Here is a 19985-nt window from a genome sequence, read left to right as displayed (position 1 = left end):
TAGGTTTATCAACTCCAAACTTAAAGCACCGAGGGGAATTTAAACATTTGTGTTTTGTGTGTTGGACTCTGGAACTACCACTGCTTCTCTGAGTCTCCTGCACAGATGCAGGAGAGGCACTGGACTGGTTCATTCTGCCGTTTCTGTTGTAAGGCATACTGACATGACTTCTAGGGGCTTCACTGGGCCTTCCTGACAGTCACCCCTTCCCAGTCACTCTGACCAGATTCTCTTCAACTCTAAGAATATTCCCAGGAGAAAATCGTGTGGCTCTGCTTAAGTCAGCTTAGGTTTGGTCTTCTTCCTTAGTGAACTATTCCACATCTGACTTGAGCATACACTTATATTGTTGTTGCTTCCAAAAAGTATCTGAGGTAGGATGCTTACTTTATTTTGCTGCAAAGCTCAAGCACAGCATAAAATATAGCCCTCCAGTTACTTCTCAAACCAAAGGACCCGAGTTTTCTGTGTTTACTTATGCAGAGTAGACACTGTTTGTTAGCAAGATGTCAACTTACAAGGACTTAAGGAGATCTGCTATTACCTTTAAAGATTGTCTCTTTGTCACGTAATTCTCCGACTGCAGCAGTTTCTCATAGTCTTCAAAGATCTAAGGAAAAGAAAGGAAGTCGGTGACGTGGCAGTGTGTCCTCTGCAGCAGGAGCGTGCTCACTCATCCACAGGGTCCCTCAGAGCCAGCCTAACCACCACTGCTCATAGAGAGGGCTCAGTCTCTCACTACTGTTCTGGACACAGAAAGGATCAGGACAGGGAGGTGAAGGCATACAGGATATGTGCTGCTCATTAGTTCTACAAACTAGAACTTGAGTTGAAAGATGGAGCAATTTTGAATCCTTTCAATCTATTAAAAGCTTCAAGACAACTCATTTTAAAGAAATCTGGTTCTGTAGTTTGGTGGCTGTGGATCCACACTTTGGGCTTAGGACTGTCAAATCCATAATGTCAACAGGTATCAACAGGTGAGGCTTGGGGTGACCACTGCTAGGCAGTGACCATGTCACCCCAATTGGCCTGTGTGAATTTTAACCATTCTCCTAAGAAACCACGCCCCTAGGACATGGAACTTCCTGCATCTCAATGTAGTCATTACTAAATTGGTCATTACTAGGCCCTCTGGGAGCACAGAGCATAGCAGCTGGGGAAGCTTGTTACCCATTTCCCACCATGGGCACATCCTTCAGAAAACATTATAGCTGGAGGAGCAACCAGCCAGAAGCAAAAAACCACAGGGACAGAAAGGGACAGGATAGCCTCAGGGAGCTGAGTGACAAGCTTATGTGCATACCCTAAAACTTTCGATTTAGAATTAAGAAGTACAAGTATGCAGCTCAGATTAAAGTCACAACACTATTCTTTTTCATAAGCCTTTTCCTTGTACTCTTGAACACATGGAAACCATTATAGCTGAGATATGGAGGCTTTCTCTAAAAGCTCATGTATTGAAAACCTGGTCCCCAGCTCGTGTTGCTATTGAAAAGTGATGAACAATAAGAATGTTTGTTTCATCAATAGACTAATCCCTTGATTAAGTCATAGTTGACTGGAGTTTTAGGAGAGGAGAGATAGGTCACTAAGGGTCTTGATTTCTCTCTCTCTATGTATGTAGTGTACATGTAAGGATGCTCACATGTTGATGGTTGTCTTCTCTGATTGCTCTACAGTATGTATTGAGACATGGCATTTTACTGAACCAAGAGCTCACCAGTTCAGCTAGTAGCTAGTCTGCTTGTTCCAAGGATCATCTGTTTGTCTCCTATGCACTGGGATTGCTGGGGTTCTGCTATGCTCACCTGACTTTTTCAAGTGTGTCTGGGGACCCAAGCTCCACTCCTCATGTTATACCTGCTGAGCTATCTCCTCCAACCCCAAGGGCATGCTTTTGAAGGGTGTGTTTTGTCTCTGGACTCTTCCTCTGACTCCTGGCTGCAATAGGGTGAGTATCTTTGCCACATGCTTTCCACCATGATGCTCATAATAGGTCCAGTAACAGAGCCAAGGACTGAAACCACATTCTAAAGTAAATCTTTCTTCTTCTAAGTTATTCCTCTTAGATATTTTTGTCACAGCAACAAAAGATGACCAAGACATGACATTTTATAGATCAATATACTCATCAGGCAAATTATGTTAATTGTGAATCTAAAACACAAATACGGCGGACCCAGTGTCCTCCACCCAGACATTGTCCCTGTCAGCCTTTCCTCCTGGCCCATCTCTACTCCTTTGTGACACCCACCAACTGTGGAGGACTCAGAGTGGGCAACGGTAACCACCCACTCAAAAAAGACACTTCCTTCCAAGAGCCAGACAATGGGCAATCTGGACCCAGAGCTGTAAGCCTCTAGCCTGGGCATCTAGTTCTCAGGTCTTGGGACTGCCCAGTGCCAAGCCTTCTGCATTTCCCACCTGTTTGCAGTTTCCTAAACAGAGCCACAGGTCCCCAGGCAGCCCACGAGTGACAAGAGGGAGAAGGAAAGAAGTCTAGGAACGATGCTACTTACAGTGTCATAATTTTGCTCTAAGAAGTCCGCTACCAACACTTTATGTCTGGTTAACAAATCCTAAAAAAGAACAAGCAGTGAAGAAAAATTACTTTACCTACCTAGGGCCTTTAGTATTGAAATGGAGAACAACCTTTGCTTCGATGGGTTGATAAATCTATTCATTTCAAGCACACAGAAGTGGGAAAAGAACATTTTCATTTACAGCACAAATTTATTTCCATCCCTACTTTACGATGTGAAGCCCAAGTTGTGTCAGATTAAAACAATGGCAAACACTGAGTGTCCAACCTAGTGTTTTAAATAGTAGAAATGAAATTTACGTGGTAAACACGATACCTACAAGGTAACTTTACAGACTATTTCTACATTGTGATTATAATAAACGTCCAAACAAAGCCTGATGACCTTTATCAAAGGCCAGTAACTATCAACTCCCATACTACATAGGCTGATCTCCAACTCCTGAGCTCAAGCAATCCTTCTGCCTCAGCCTAAGTATAGGGATCACAGACACATATTAATAATTTTCAAACAAGAATTCTGAATGGCACAAAACCTGACCTCAAAAACTAATATAAGAGATTTTCAAACATTCCAATCTTCCCTTGTTTTCTTAACCTCTGTGTTTGTTGTGTGTGTGAGATCACATGTGTGTGCTCAAGTGCACCTGCCCATGTCTGGGTGGGGGTCAGAGGGTGATGCTGGGTCCTACTCTGACTCTAATTTATTCCTTTGAGATAGGGTGTCTCACTGAACCTGGTGGCTGACAAGCCCCAGTGGTCCTCTTGTCTTTGTGCTATAGCACTGGGATTAACAGGTAGGGGTGTGGGCACACTCAGTTTTTTATGTTCTTAAAACATCGGGCCATTTCCCCAGCCCACTAGGCACTTTGATCATTTACTTGTTTTTAATCTTTATTATTATTATTGTTGTGTGTATGGTTTGGGGAGAGGCATGTACACCATAGCACTTGGCTGGTGATCGGAGGACAGCTCTCCAGAGTTGGTTCTCTCTGTCCACCCGGAAGTGCATTCTGAGAATTAAAGCTGATCAGGCCTGTGCAGCACCTATGTGCCTGCCTGTTGAGCCATCTCTGCTCCCCCCAAATGGAGGTAGCTAGACTCTAGAAGCACAGGAATGACATTTAACATATGATCTCAGCACTGTGGGTTTGCTCTCAGTTGAATGGGTCGTGAGATATACACTGCAAGTTACTGAGTTACATAATGTGTCCTCTCCAAGTTGAAGAATCAATCATATCTTACCACAGATACAAATTTGTAGAAAACTGAAAAAACAAAAACAAAAACAAAAAAACCATGAAGGAACTCTGGCTGTCTTCAACTCACACCTAAATCATAGCCTTATTTTACTTCAATGTTTGAAAAAAGAAAATAAGCCTCATCTAATCCCCTTTATATACTCAGATGCTAAATACCCAACTCAGGTATTATGAAATATTTAATTAAAAACAAGAATTTTTAACCTTTCCAGAATAAAGTCTAATACTTTAATACAGTTAATTAAAATCCCCCCCCCCCCACAGAAGGTCGGGGGAGGGGAGAGGGCATGTGAGTGGAGATGCTTGTGGAAGCCAGAAGAGGATACTGGATCCCCTAGAGTTAGAGTTAGAGTACCAGGCTGCTGTGAGCTGTACGACAATGTGCTTGCAACTAAACTCAAGTCCTCTGGAAGACATCCTCTGAGAGACCTCTCTGGCCCCTATTTTTATTTAAATAACAAAAAAGTAAAAAGCATTCTGCATAATTTTTTTAATTAACTTTTCTTTTTTAGCTGTAAATACATTTACTGTATCAGATGATATTCTGAAGTATTCTGCAATGGTCTAATAGTATGCTATGCTTTGGATCATTTCCCCACGGTGCTGAGGATCACCCACAGAGTCTGGGTTAAATGTCCCCACTGCTGCTGCCTGAGCTGTTGGGAGGAAGGGAAATGAAGTCTCACTGTGTTGCACAGGCTTAGGCTGGTCTTCAGCTCCGGGTGCAGTGACCCTTGTAGCTGGGACTAAGCTGTAGACACAGAGCTCAGCTGAAAGGAGAGAGGACAGTGCAGGGAACAGCACTCCCACTCGCCTTGCTTCTTGGTCCACACTAAAGTGTGCAGCACTGATCCGCCACACCCTTCCTGAAAGAAGTTTTGTATCACCACAGGCCCAAAGCACCAGTCAGCTGACCATGTTCTCAAACTGTGAGTTAAATGAAATTTAGGTTGTGTGTCTCAAGTATTTTATCATAGAAAGCTGTGGAAGGGTAACACATGATTCAGTGAGGTCATTTAGTATATGCATTATCGATTATATTCACTTATTTATGGTGATAACAAAACACAATATGCTGCTATTAACAAGCACTGACATGTTCTATAATAAACTAACGTTTACTGGTATACCGAACTGAAGTCTTGTATCTCTGACCAACTCTTACCCCAGGACCATCCTGTTTTCTCTCGTATGAGTTCAATATCTTTAGATCCGACACAGAAATGATACCATGACTTGTCTTCCTGTTGTGTCTTACTTATTTAACATAATTCCTTGAGGTTCATCACCGTTGACACAAATGGCAGGATTTCTTTCTTTTTATAGCTAGGTAGCACTCCACTGTAGCTGTACAACCCATTTTCTTTCCTTTTGTGTTTGTGTGTATGGTGTGTATGGTGTGTTTGGGTACAAGTCCACTACTGGACGTCAGAGGACAATTCGTGGGAGTTGTTTTTTAGTCTTTGACCTTTGTTTTGAGCAGTGTTCTCTCATTCCTGCCACTGAGCTGCACACTCCAGACTTCTGGTTGATTTTCTTACCTCTGCCTCACATCTGGCTACCAAGGTGCTTCGATCACAAATGCATGCTACCACATTTAGCTTTTTATGTGACTTCGTTCTGGGGATGAAATTCAGGTTGTCAGGCTTGCAGTGAGCCATCTCACCAGGCACTACCTCATTTATTTATTTGCTTGTATGTCAGTGGATACTTAGGTTGATTCCTTTCCCTGGCTATTATGAACAATGCTGCAATAATTACCCTTCAACATACTCATTCCATTTTTTTGGCAATACCCTCATGAATGGGATTGTTAAGTCCTATGATAATACCATTTCACATTTCTGAGGTTCTGCCATACTGTTTTCCACAGCACTGTACTAATTTGAATTCATATAAATAATGTGCAATGGTTTATTTTTCTCCACATCTTTGTCTCATGTAGCCAAGGCTAACTTCAAACTCGCTATGTAGTTGAGGCTGGTCTTGAACTCCTGATCCTCCTGCTTCTACCTCCCAGCTACTGAGATGATAGGCCTGTGAAGCTCAGCAAGCGTTTGTCTTCCTTATCATACCCTTTCTTGAAGATGAAAGGGAGCTTTTTGTAGTTTTTACAACCTTCAAGCTCAACCACAATATCTCGAGTCTTTAACCTGACCGATCACTTTGCTGATATGGAAAGCTTTTCCTAGTGGAGCAGAGCACTGAGAACTGTCCTGGAACTGAGGTTTTCAAGGAGGGAAACACTCTAGGGGCTCCATTCCTAGTCTGGCTGGGATCCTTTCTAACTAGTTGCTGTGTCAGACATCCAGAAGACAGTAAGCTGTCACAGAGCATCTCAAAGAGATACGGCATCTTCATCTGTAACTGCCCCTCCCCTGTCTGGTAGAACCCCTGAGAAGCTTGGGGAATTTCCTATGCTCAGTGAAAGCAGAAGTTGGTATATCTTTATAGGTTGCAGCAGACACTGTAAACTGTACACCTGTGGGGGCTCTCCACCTGCTACACTAGTCAGCCATGACTATGAGGACTAGCTTCCCCAGGACAGCCAGAGAGCACTCAGCAGATCACTGCTCTCTTGGAAGGTTCTGCCAAATCTGTATTCCCAGAGACAGAGGAATCAGGAGGGGTTCTGCTAGAAACAGAACCTTCAAAGCAAATAGGCAAAATAAATTAACTTAATGAAAGTAAAATATAATATAGTAGGATGGAGTTACCTTGCACACACACAGTGGTATAGGTGGTGAACAATATGTCTGTCTCCCCCACACATACATCTATACTTGAGTGTGTATATGATACAGACATCAACATACCCTCAAATTCATATATACAGAAATCATGTGCTAAAATTGAGGGATCACATCACATGTACATGCCTATGTTTATGTAGTTGTTAATTTATTATAGATCACTACATGGAGTGGGGAAAGCCACAAAAACACTAGCTTGGATCCTACCCAAGAAGGAAACAGTAGAAGCATGCAAAGTAAAAAGAAGTGAAATTTTAAGGAATTTTAAATTAAAACAAACACTGAGTGAATTCTTTCATCCAATTTCCTAGCAATTTGGCTGGATAGGGAAAGTTCTTCACAGTACCAATACTAAGCTTTAAAACCCCTGCTATTGACATTTCTAATGAATCTGCTTTGGAGAAAGAAGTTGAAATGACAAAGACACCTGAGAGCAAGGGCGGGGTAAAGAGTCATGGGAGGCGCCACCTACTGCAGTCTCTCCAGATGTTGGAGATAGCCACTTCCCTGAGGAGGAGCAAAATGAAAGTCACAGGCTCAAGGACACAGGGCTAAGAGGGACAGAGAGGGTCGGAACTGAAACAGCAGAATCAACTAGATTCCTGGAGGGAAGAGTGGATGGCTGCAAGGCTTCAGAGGAGGAACACTATACTGTAGATGGTGCCATGGGAATACAGCTGGCAATGAAGGCGTGAGCCAAACCAGACAACAGTCATCCTAGAGCAAAGTAAGAGGTAAACAAGGTACCCCCTCCCAAAACCCAAACCCAAACTCAAATAAATCCCAGACAAATAAACCCTCTGAGACCAGCTACTTAAAAGGAAAATAAAGACTTGTGGGCTATGTGCCATTGTCATATCAACAACAAAGAACTTTTGTAAAAAAAAAATGGAAAATTGGTATTTTCATCACTGGCAGGATGCCAAGAGGTTTTTTTTTTTTTTTTTTACTATTTAGATTTCAAGAAACTAACAAAGATATTCAATGGAAATCAGGCTGATATGCAAATCTAAATAACAGTTTATTTTTGTGATTCAACTTTATTAAAATTAAGTTGGACTGCATAAATTATAACAAGAAAATGTTATCAAGAAACATTCCTCTTGCTAGACGAATGCTTTCCTACTAGCCCCAAGCCTACGTACAGTGTAGGCCCTGAGAAATGCAATATAGCTGAAGTATCAGACAAGGACTGCAAAACAGCTTTATGATTATGGTAGAGACCCCTAAGGATAAAATGAATAAATCCCTTAAAGAAATCAATGAAAACACAAAGAAACAGTGGAATGAAATTAGAAAAACAGTTTAAGACTTGTAAGTAGAAATAGAATGAATAAAGAAAACCCAAACTGAGGGAAAACTGAAAATGAAAAATTTAAGAGCTCAAACAGGAACCTCAGAGGCAAACCACGCTAACAGAATACAAAAGATAGAAGAGAGACTCTCAGGTACTGCAGACAAGATAGAAGAAATGGATACCTTGGTCAAAGAAAACATCAAGTCTAAAAAAAAAAAAAATCTAGGCACAAAACATCCAGAAAATCTGGAATACTACGAAAAGACCAAATCTAAAAATAATAGGAATAGAGGAAAGAGAAGAAACTCAGGTCAAAGGTACAAGAAATATTTTGAATGAAATCATAGAAGAAAATTTCCCCAGACTAAAAATGGCGGTACCTATCAAGGGGCAAAAAGTATACAAAATACCAAATAGACTGGACCAGAAAAGAAATTATGTTCCCCTCAGAACATAATAATGAAAACACTGAACATATAGACAAAGAAAGACTATTAAAAGCTGCTAGAGGGAAAGACCTAGTAATATATTCAGGCAGACCTATTAGAATAACTCCTAAGCTTTCAATGAAAACTCTAAAAGCCAGGAGGATATAGATAGACTTTCTATAAACTCTAAGAGACCACAGGTGCCAGCCTGGACTATTATACCCAGCAAAACTTTCAAAAACAAAAGATGGAAAAAGAAAGACAGTCCATGATGAAACCAAACTTAAGCAGAATCTTATCTACAAATCCAGCCCTACAGAAGGTAGGTGTTAGAAGGAAAACTTCAATTCAAAGAGGCTAACAACACCCAAGAAAACTGAAGGAATAAATAACCCTAGACTAGTAAATAAAAAACCCACACCAGAACAACAAAGTAACAGGAATTAACAAACTTCTCACTGATCTTGCTAGTTTTCTTTCTTCACACTGCATTTCTTCCTCTGATTTTCATGGTCTCCTTAATCCTCCCCTGGATGGACCCAACTCAAGATGGCTAGAGAAGTCTTGGTTGTTACAAACATAGTGCCTGTCAGGAAACCCTAAGGAGTTCCCAAAATCGAAGGGTAAATCAAACTGTTAAGATAGTTGGCCATGCTTTTCAGGCTGGCCACCTGTGCCTGGACTGTTTCCTAACTAATGCTTGACATGCTAATGGTTTTTGAGAAAGGCCAAGTATATTTCAATTGGTCTCAGGCTAGCTGAGACAAGTCAGATACCCTGGTGGGCTGTGCTGGCCCTGCCTCCAAGCCCCATGCTGTACTGCAGGTCAGCCTGTAGTTCCTTTCTTATAGAGCTCCCAGAGATTCGGCATGGCTGCCAACCAAATACACTTGCCTGTGACCCCCTAATACTTCATCGTCTTTACTCTGTCTTCTTCTGATGGTTCTTGTCAGTTCAGTGTTCCTCATCATTTCATGATGTTCCCAGGGATGTCTTGACGGCCCTGTACACTGGGCCCCGGGGAGCTACTCAGACTTGCCTTCTTCCCCTGACCACACTTTGATTTTGCTCACCACTCTTCCACACCACAGCCCATCCCCAGACTCCACCCCACCCCAGCCTCATTCCTTTCCCTACAGCAACTTCCCTTTCCTTCAGTCCATGCTTCTGTCTTTTCCACCCCAGACTGTAGCCACTTCTGATTCTTCAGGAGCCAACATACTTTCTTTTGTTTTTTTTCCCTTCAAACATTCTCAGAATAGGCTAAGCAGGTTCATAAGGTGCAGGTAATAGTTTTCAGAACTGAAAACCACTGTTCTTCCCTTTCTCTACCTCTAAAGAATTATTATAGAAAGAACTGTTTATCACTGAGTCATTCTAAGTTCATCATGATATACAGCATATGGGACTGAGCAAGTTGCTGTCTGAATGACTAATTTAGTTGTGTGATGAGTTCCTTACAATAGCAGTTTTATTAAAAGGTAAGATTAGAGTATATGTCAATATTAGAATATAAGCGGTGTCAATATTACTGGAATGTATATTTAAGTAGTATTAAAAGTAACAAGTAAAAGACATTATGTATTTATACCTTGAAAAAAATAACAGAAGTACATTTAGAATTAAGTGAATGATTAAATTGCTGAAATGTTTTTGAAGAAATGACTCAGTCTGTACATGTAAACGAGTTTTATCCACTTCCCAAAGCCTAACTTTCCAACGATGCCTTTATACAATTTTTGGAATTTCTTTTTCAGAAATGACCTTCAAAACAAATGTGATAGATAGTGAAGAAAATCAGAATCTGCATTAGTTATCTTAAAATTTATTTTTTCCATTACAATTTCTGCTATTAGCCAAGAAGGAAACAGCTGTAGCTTAGCAAATCATTTGCCATGTACTCTAACTTGAGGGTCAAATAGCTTCTTGTTCCTGAAATTTAAATTATATATAATATTGTGTGTGTGTGTGTGTGTGTGTGTGTGTGTGTGTGTGTACTCATTTATTCTGTGTGTTGGTGCACGCACCCAAGCATATTTGTGTAGAAGTCAGTTGGTTCTTTCCTTCTACTCTGTGGGGTTCAGGGTCATCAGACTTGGTGGCAAGTGCACTTGACTGCTGAACTATCCTGTTTGCCCATTTCCAAAACTTTCAGCTGTCCTTGAATGACAAAGGTTTTCCATTATTGAAAAACTGAATGTATTACCGCCACTGATACCACTTTCAAATGAATTAAATAACGACAGGATCATAGCCATAAATGGATTGCTTTCTAAAATGAAATTCTTGAAGGTAGATGACTCACTGGATATGTAAGTTCCAGTAGCTTCATTTGCAAATTAGCTATACTATTTTCTGACATGTTCTCTGAACATCCTTGTGATGGTAAAACAGAAAGTGGAATCATTGTTGGGGACTGGAGGGAGAAGAAAAGGGGAGGTTAAGTGGGACAGAGTTTTAATACTGTGAGATGAAAAGCTTCTGGAGAAAGATGCTTGAAGATTGTCACACTAAATATATATAAAGAATGGTCAAGAAGGAAATGTGCATTGTATCATGACTAAAACACTTTTAAATTAAAAAAACTGTTAGGTGAAATATACCCACAAAATGACAAAAGATGCCGGGCGGTGGTGCATGCCTTTAATCCCTGCACTTGGGAGGCAGAGGCAGGTGGATCTCTGTGAGTTCAAGGCCAGCCTGGTCTACAAAGCGAGTTCCAGAACAGCCTCCAAAGCTACAGAGAAACAAAAACAACAACAAAAAACATTGACAAAAGAGATAACAGATGATTAAAAACATAGATTATTATACTGTCAAAATATAAAACATAAATGACCGATCATATCAAAATACTAATATGCTTATTAATATTTTGCTTACCCTGTGGAAGTGTGAGCTACACTGATCAAGTCTTCATATCCCATGGTGCTGCTGTTCACCTCCTTCCCTCACCCAGTTCTGCCCTGGAGGTAGCCTCTGTTGCTGGTTTCCATACATCCTTCCAGAGCTACCCTGCACAACGTGCCTGCAGTGAGGGCTTATCACCTTAACCTACTGTTAATGTGCAGCAGTGCTAACACATGGTACATGTCAGGAGCCGTCCCACTGAGCTTGTGTTAGTACTTTGAATACTTTTCTGCAATGTGAAAGGCTGGTCTCACCGCATCCACAGCTGGCTACACTTAAGCCTAAGAAGCAGAAGGGCCTCTCTGAAGGTCACCCCACTTGAACTAAATAACCTCTCTGATTTAGGGGGAAAAATTTACCTTAAAAGTAGCAAAGGCATCTGAAGCGATATCAAATGTCGACAGCTCCACATACTTGAAGAAATCTCTGAACTGATTAGAAAAGAGGATGATTTTGGCAAGTGGTTCATGTCGAATACATTCTCTTAGCATAATCCCACAGCGTAAGGCAATCTGTGGGGCTTCATATCTAAAACACAAAGAAGAGAGAAAGCAGAAGAGTTATCCCACTAACAAACTCTATCAATGGCATCAGAAGATCCAGTTCAGTTCTGCTGATAACAGAAACACAGACATCATTTGTTACAGTTCATTCAAACACCATTCATTCAACCCACTGACTGCTATGTGCTGGGCGCCATTCCAGATGTTGTGGACACACAGCAAACAGGGAGATCACTGTCACTGCAGCCTTAGCATTTTAGTGAGGGTGTGTTTGTTGGGAGGAAGAAGCAGAATAGAAACAATGGAAAGGTCATTTCCTATACTCTGAAGTGCTGTGAAAACTGAAGGCAGTAATCTGAGCCATCTAGAGTTCTATTTATGTGTGTGCCTGTGAGAGGATGAGGGAGTATTTTAATTTATACTGAAGGAAAAGGAAGAAGCTTCAAGAACAAGCCTGGGGAGTCAGAGGAGAGGAAATGTGGCCAGCATGGTGGGATGGAAGAAGCAGTGAGTAGGGGTCACAAGAGGGCAGGGCAGGACCAGATTGTACATTTGAAAGCTAAGGTAAGCAGTTTGGTTTTAAGTGTGATGGAGAATTTAAAGCAAGAAATTAACACATCCTAATTTGTTTTAAATACAAGGCTGGGGTTGGGGTATAGTTTAGTGATACAGTAATTGTCTAGCATGCTGGAGGCCCTGGGTTCGATTCCCAGCACCACCAAAAATAAAAAAATTAAAAAATAAAGACTTTGGTTACTTGGGAACAAGGAGTAGACTGGGCAGCTAGAGTGGAAGCTGGGGAGAAAGTGCCTGGCAATAGTAATGACAGATTGGTGTGAGGCAGGCCACAAGAACGTAGGTAGATAGATACTAATGCTGTCTAAAAGAGCCAACAAGATTTAGAGATACTGGAGGTGGGGTTGATGAGGAATAAATCCTAGCTGAAAATTCAAGAATGATGCCTGTGCTTTTGGCTTCATTGGGTGGGTGGTGGTACCATGCATAAACTGATAGAGAAATGAGTTGGAGAAGAAGTTAAGAAATTGCTGCGGACTATTAGTTTGGAGATGGCTAATACCTAAGCAATGATGACCCCTTGTCAGCAGAGTATCCATCTTGAATTAAAGAAAAGGACAGGAGAGAATTACATATAATATGGCCTGTAAGCAACAGATGAACAGTAAAGGACTGCCTACTAACTGGCTCACTGACATCATAAAGTGAAATTATGGCTCATAGGAAAGTACACTAAAGAAACATGACATCTACTGTAGAAACAGAAAGACTGGCACACCAGATCTGCTCCATTTCCAAATAGCACGTCTTTCAAATGTTAAATTCAGCATCTGAATGAGCACAGAACAGAGTTAAATTCCTTGTGATAACATTTCAAGAAAATGGGTAACAGCCCACATAAGACAATTCCTCTATCAAATGATATAATGGACAACTGTGTGCTAAGTGCAGGGAGACAGAGCAGAGGCAGCTGCAGCTGTAGAACATGGAGAAGCAGAGTCAAAACATGACTGACTATTCTACCACGATTTTAAACAGAATGATCATTTTCCACTTCAGTTAAATATGCATTAAGATCTGTGGCTTCAGTACAAGGCCTCTTTCTAGAGAAAGAGTACATCCAAATGTCTCAGCTCTTGAAAAGGTATGCAAGTGCAGTACTCTCTGCAGACCAGGCTGGCCTCGAACTCACAGAGATCCGCCTGGCTCTGCCTCCCGAGTGCTGGGATTAAAGGTGTGCACCACCACTGCCTGACAATAACTCTTAAATAAAACTTTAACACAGAAGCTAGGGAGATGGTTCAGTGGTTTAAGAGGAGCTGGAGTTTGGATCCAATTATCCATCCCTGTCAGATGACTCACAGCCAGCTCCAGGGGAAATACAACACCTCTGGCCTCCATAGGCACTTGTACACATGTGCACATTCCCACAGACAAATGCATATATACACATAATGATAATTAAATCTAAAAACAACCACAACTTTAATATAGTTTATGAAACTTACCAACTACTAATGATAATATTTTGTTAAATAATAGAGAACAATGTACTCTTTTTCATATGACCATATTATTTGTATGAAATTCAAATACAAAAATAAAATTCCCTTTCCTACACTTTAGGAAGTAGGCTACTTTACAGTATTCCAGTTGACAAAAACAGAAGGAGAAATAGCAAAGAAAGTACAGGGTGGTACTGATTTATTTTCACTTACGCTAAATGATAACTACTATTCAGTACTATTTTAGTACTCCCTTAGTAGCTCACAATAGCACAGAATATTGATATATTCAGGTAGACATAATTCTCTTTATAATATAAGAAATGCTAATTTATATTAGTAATCTGTTATGAAAAGAATTTGGAAATCAGCCTACTGGAATTCACTGCTGTTAGATATAATATGGGATGTTATTAAAGATGTAAAGGGGGCATATTTTCTTAAATGGAAAACCACTAATTACACTTACCTTACTACAAGTAGGAGTATTAAAGACACTTTAAATAAAGGCTATTGGCCTAGAGCAGTGCTTCTCAACCTTCCTAATCCTGCAACCCTTTAATGCAGTTCCTCATGTTGTGGTGATCCCCAACCATGAAATTATTTCATTGCTACTTCATAACTGCAGTTTTGCTACTGTTATAAATTATAATGTAAATATCTGATATGTGACCCCAAAGGGGTCGCAACCTATAAAGCACTGAACTAGATAAACACAGTATCCAGAACTAATTAAAATCTACACTCATTGGTAAGATGTCTGTGACCTTTCAGGATCTGGCTTGAGGCCAGCAGTTTTATGTCCCATCTCAGTCCTTGTGTCCTTAGGGGACAAAGTTCTCCTGGATGGAGTGGCCCTCATACACTTGGCACCACACATGCATCTATCTCTCAGCACCGAGTTCAATGCCCATCTCAAGTCTTTCCTACTCTTCCCTCTGCACTCCCACCACAGCTGTTCCTAACCTCACGTCAGCATTTTTCTCATTGGAGGGTCATGGCACACTGCATGAAGTCACTCCAAGTCACTTTCTATCACTTCATTTCAAACGACTCGGCTTCTGGGGGTGTGTCTCACTGCTCCTTTTACATTTCCCTTTCCCTGCTCTTCCCGGTCCCCAATAGGTGTCTATGTCCTATTTATTACTTTCCCCACCTCCCCATGAACTCTAGTGCCTCGCATGCTTCTTCAGTGTAGCCATACGAATCTAATGAACCTCAAACTCAAACTCAATCTCCCAATCCCAGAGAACTCTAGTGAATGTCAAACTCTGGCTTATGCAAAGGCTGAATGATCTCCAGCCATTCTTTCATTCCTGAATTTAGTTTCCAAACTGAGACCATCTATAAAAAGTTTCCACACCAAGTTTTGGGCATAATTAGTTATATTTTTCCTTTCATTTCATGAAGTTTATTGGAACCATCTGTGATGGGAACATTTATAAAATACTCCACTGCGGAGAACACTTAACAATTCATCCCAGCAGTTTGTCCCCAACAGTGGAAAATGTCATCCTCTGACATAGCAACTTCTTAAAGTAAGGAACATAATGGGATGTTTGGGAATTTTCTGACTTTTACCCAATACCCTCTATGGGGTTTATAACTCACACACATCATTTCAACCTGGCAATCCTGGCTTCGTAAGTTATTGCTTACTATATAAAGAAGTGTCCCATATGCTAAGCCTGTCTTCAGTTTTAAAATAGTTTTTAGCCTACCTAATCTGTTCTACTCCTAGATAAGTTTCCTGGTAACAGAGCCTGTGATTAATCATGCCACAATAGCCAGCTTAGGGCAAGTCACCAGTAAAAATTAGTCACTACTTTATAAAAGTGAGTCCTATTTTCCTGACTTGTAGTTTAGACAACACAGTTGAACACCAGCTGTGTCAGTATGGAGAAGGCACACTACTACAGATGTATGTTCATTTAAAAAAACGGCAGCATACCTGAGGATCCTTTAAATTCACTTAAAGCAAATTCAAAGCAAATGGCTTTAGAGAAATCAACCTCTATGAACAGGAAACTCTCTCCCTGCTGGCTAGCTTAGACTGTACAGGAGGGTGCTCTGAATGCTGCAGTAGGAGAAAAGACATTTGGATCCTGTTATAACAACAACCTGGCTAGCAAGATGTGCCCATTGGTGCAACAGTGGTATGATGGTTATGTGGATAACACAACACTTTAAAAAAAATTAGATATGAGGCCTGTTCCATAGGAGGGATTTCAATGACTACTATTGTAAAATTGATCAAAAGCTTATGGCCGGGGAGATCATAGGCTCCATGGGGGACACTTATTATTGTTATTAAATGGTCATATTGTTAAAATGCCTCCTAAATATTTGTTTATAACCATAGATTTTGTGTTGTTCTCAATTTTGCTTAGAGTAGTCACTTTTCGCAGTGCACAGCAGTGAATAGAGAATCTCACATCTGGTCAAGGTGCCAAGTACAAGAAAAGTGTTCAGCTACGGCTGAACAATCTACATGAAGTCTTCAACTCCCATCCAGGGTGTAGAGAGCACAGTGAGAGTGGCCAGAGAGAATAGAAGAGGTGATAGGTGAGGAGGAGTGCTGTGAAGTAGAGACTTCTAGACAAGACATGGCTGTGGCACACATCGATTCACAGGACCCATGGTTATCTCCTAAGATCTGCACATTAGTAAGCCAGGAAAATTTTACTGAGAGGCCCCACCCTCGGCAAAGGAGCTAAAAGCAATTCATGGTGACTGAAGGAATGAGAGTCACTCTCTTTCTGGGGATGCCACTGGTAGTTTGCCCATACTTCAGTGGATGGTTCCAAACCTGTGTGCATGTGGACAGCATTAACTGGACTCAAGGTGTGATTTTTTTTCCCATATCATGGGGTTATTAATACTAAAAAGTCATTAACTGATAGGATAAAAATATTTATGTAAATACGTAATTTTAAAGAATAAAAAGAGTTATTTAAATAAGGAAGAATAAAAAGAGCAAATGTTTCAACTGGTAATGAGTGCAAGGATAACTACACAGAGCGTGCCGGAAGAAAGACCTGTGTGAGAACATCTCAAGAACAAAGACTGTATTATATAAAAGAAAATGAGTTGTTGTTACTGTTGAGAACAAACAATGTCATGTGACAGCCATTGTAAAACGTCTCAGAAAATGCCATTTACTGAACACTTTACCCACTCAACAGTCAAGAAGATCTGCTTCTAATCTGGAAGCATTTGCAAAATTTAAAAATAATGAATTAACTCTGTCCACTGTGAAGTGTTAGGAATAGTAACAATTCCATGTGAAGAAGAATTGGGAGTCCAGACTAATGTCTCCAAGAAATATTCCTCATCAAAAGAACCAGAGTCCAGATGTGTGTCTGGAGATGTGAACTTGGGTCTGGCAGATCTTGCATCAGAAAGCACAGAAGCTCTTTCAGAATATTTTGGTGAGCTCAAAAGACTATGTCCAGAAAAAGGCCACAGTTAATTCAATGTTAAGAAAACTGTACACAATACATGAGCCATATGGGAATATTTCATCAGTTAGTTAATAAGATACCAGAGGGATATGCTTTAGTGTATGTGAGAGGAGATGGAGACAGAGAGATGCAGACAGGAGAGGGAGAAGAGGAAGAAAGTCACTGGACACCAATGGAAGCTTCTAGGACAATAACTTATCCAAGCTGAACATGAACATAGGCGTTTATTCTGCCTCTCTGATATGAATTCTACTTGAAAATAACAGTTACAGTGGATGAAAGTTATTTATTTATTTATTTATTTTTAGAAAACTAGCCAATGAAGGACTGGTTTTAAAAATTATCTTTCTGTGACACTTAACAAAATGACTAAATCAGACGATGCTTATCACTGGTTGATAAAAATGTTCAATGTAAGGATGACAGAAAACCTTAAAATTAATTAGATGTGACCATCTGTGTTGCTGGCTTTTCTTTTACTCTGTCTCTTTTAGGGCCCACCACTCAGCTCCCAAATAAATCACACAAAGGCTTTTTTTTGTTTTTTTGGTTTTTCGAGACAGGGTTTCTCTGTAGTTTTGGAGCCTTTCCTGGACCTCACTCTGTAGACCAGGCTGGCCTTGAACTCACAGAGATCCGCCTGCCTCTGCCTCCCGAGTGCTGGGATTACAGGCATGCACCACCACCACCCGGTGGCTTTTTAAAATTATACATGCCCGGCCTTAGCTTGGCTTGTTTGTTTTTCTTAAATTATCTGTCTACCTTTGTCTCTGGGCTTTCCTTTTCTAGACCTTTCTTTGTTTCTCATTCCATGGTTGGCTGTCCCCTAGAGAGAGAAAGAGTAAAAGAAAATCCAACAACATTTTGGTGTCCTATCTTAGGTGCCAAAATGTTGGTTGGTTTTGCTCTTTTAAAGGGCCTGCCACCCAGCTCCCAAATAACCACACATGGAGGCGTATTCTTATTTATAAACACTAGGCATTAGCTTGGCTTGTTTCTAACCATCTTTTCTTATCTTAAATTATCCTATCACCCTTATTCCTCTGGGCTTTTCCCATTCTCTTACTTCTGTAAATCTTACTCTTACTCTATGGCTTGCTGTGTAGCTAGGTGGCTGGCCCCTGGAGTCCTCCTTCTTCTCTTGTTCCTTCCTCTTCTTCTATATATTCTCTCTGTCTGCAAGCCCCGCCTATCCTTTCTCCTGCCTCACTATTGGACATTCAGTTCTTTATTAGACCATCAGGTGTTTTAGACAGGTACAGTAACACAGCTTCACAGAGTTATACAAATGTAACAGAAAACAAAAGCAACACACCTTAAAATATATTGTACAACATATCTGAGCCTAGAGTGAGTCTCAGCACCACTAGAGGAAAGTCTACTGATGTGATTGGAAAACTAATTGTAAAATACTTCTGCCAAAATAAAAGTTCAATTTGAATCTAATCAAGTCTTTAAATAGAATCAAGCCTAGAAACAGGTAATAGTGGAAAGATTACTATTATTTTAAAAACTTATTTAATTTAATATTATGGGGAGAGGCAATACATGTGCCATGCATAGAAGCCAAAGAACAACTTTTAGGAGTAAGTTCCAGGGTTTAGTATCAGGCAAGCACTTTTACCAGCTGGCCATCCCCATGCCAGATTATATAACAATTTAAAATCATTCTATAAGAAAGCAGTTTGATAACTCCACAAAGAGGACATTGTGCAAGACAACTCACTTTTCAACAGACTCACAACACAGAAATAAGTGGATAGATGAGGTGCTGAATGAGAGGGACTTAAAACTTTTTTTGGCTAAGAAAAATCACAACCAAATATAGTAAGTAGACCTTATTAGGATACATATTGCAATATGTGAAGTGTAGGGGGAAAAATATGGAAAACTGAGTGTAGACTGGGTATTGGTTGCTATAGAACTACTAACCTTTAAATACACTGTAGTTAAATGAAACTACCTTTCTTTCCTAAGATGCTTATTGAAATGTTCAAGGATGTGCTTTAAAATACCTCAACTAAAAATGGTTGAGTCCCACACAGGGGAGAGATGGCATGCATCAAGTAAAATAGTGATGTCTGAGTGATGAGTACATGAACTCTTGCATTTGTTACTTTTATAGATGATTAAAAATTTTTGTAATGACCTTAAAATATAAGATTTGAGGAGATACGTGTGACTTTAACATTAAATAGAGAAACATGATTTCTTTCTGGGAAACTGAGAGGAGTTTAACGACCTCATCCTCAGCTGGAATGCCATCTGTCTCAGACAGAGAGAAATTCGTTTAGAATGAAATGGTCCTTTAAAAAGTCCTTTTCATAAAATGTGGGCTCTAAATTCCTTACGCATTGCATCCAGATAATTCTTCTTGTTATACAAGTATCAATTTCATTCCATGTGGCTGGACTTGTGTTCAGTGTAGCATGTCACCATTTAGCCCCTAAATAATGCACTACTTGATGCAGAAATGGACCAATCAAGTTACAGCCTCGATTTTCAAGGACCTGCACAAGAGGTAATTTTGTCAAAATGCTGACCTTTAACAAAGGACTAAATGTGAAGTACTCCTTCCTACATTGGATGATGTAGAGCTATCCAGCCAATGTTTCTCCTTACCCATTCTGTCCTCAGAAACACTAACACCCCCCACCCCCACTCCAACCCTTTACATCTGAATTGCCCTAGTGAATGAGAATCCCTGGAAAGAAGTGGAGTCAGCAGAACTGACTGACTGATGAGAACTGCAGTGGTGTGGAGGGGCTTCCATAGTGCAGGTACAAGCCTTATCTTGAGGCT

At 40.4% G+C, this 19985-nt stretch overlaps 1 protein-coding gene across 5 annotated transcripts in view; it reads right to left on the bottom strand.

Moving 5' to 3' along the window:
* The window catches only part of Cab39l (calcium binding protein 39 like), a 124087-nt gene that overhangs the window by 20241 nt on the left and 83861 nt on the right, over positions 1–19985 (bottom strand). For 4 of the 5 annotated variants that reach the window (XM_036199789.1, XM_036199787.1, XM_036199788.1 and 1 more), the window contains 3 exons: positions 11555–11723; positions 2523–2582; positions 545–610 (listed from right to left, as the gene is read on the bottom strand). In XM_036199789.1, coding sequence (XP_036055682.1) covers positions 545–610; positions 2523–2582; positions 11555–11723 — 295 coding nt within the window. The remainder of the gene's footprint in view (positions 1–544; positions 611–2522; positions 2583–11554; positions 11724–19985) is intronic. The other variant, XM_036199791.1, reaches the window with a different exon arrangement.

The sequence above is a fragment of the Onychomys torridus genome, chromosome 9 (assembly GCF_903995425.1).
Source record: "Onychomys torridus chromosome 9, mOncTor1.1, whole genome shotgun sequence".
NCBI lineage: Eukaryota > Metazoa > Chordata > Mammalia > Rodentia > Cricetidae > Onychomys > Onychomys torridus.
This window is presented reverse-complemented; position numbering and strand designations above follow the sequence as displayed.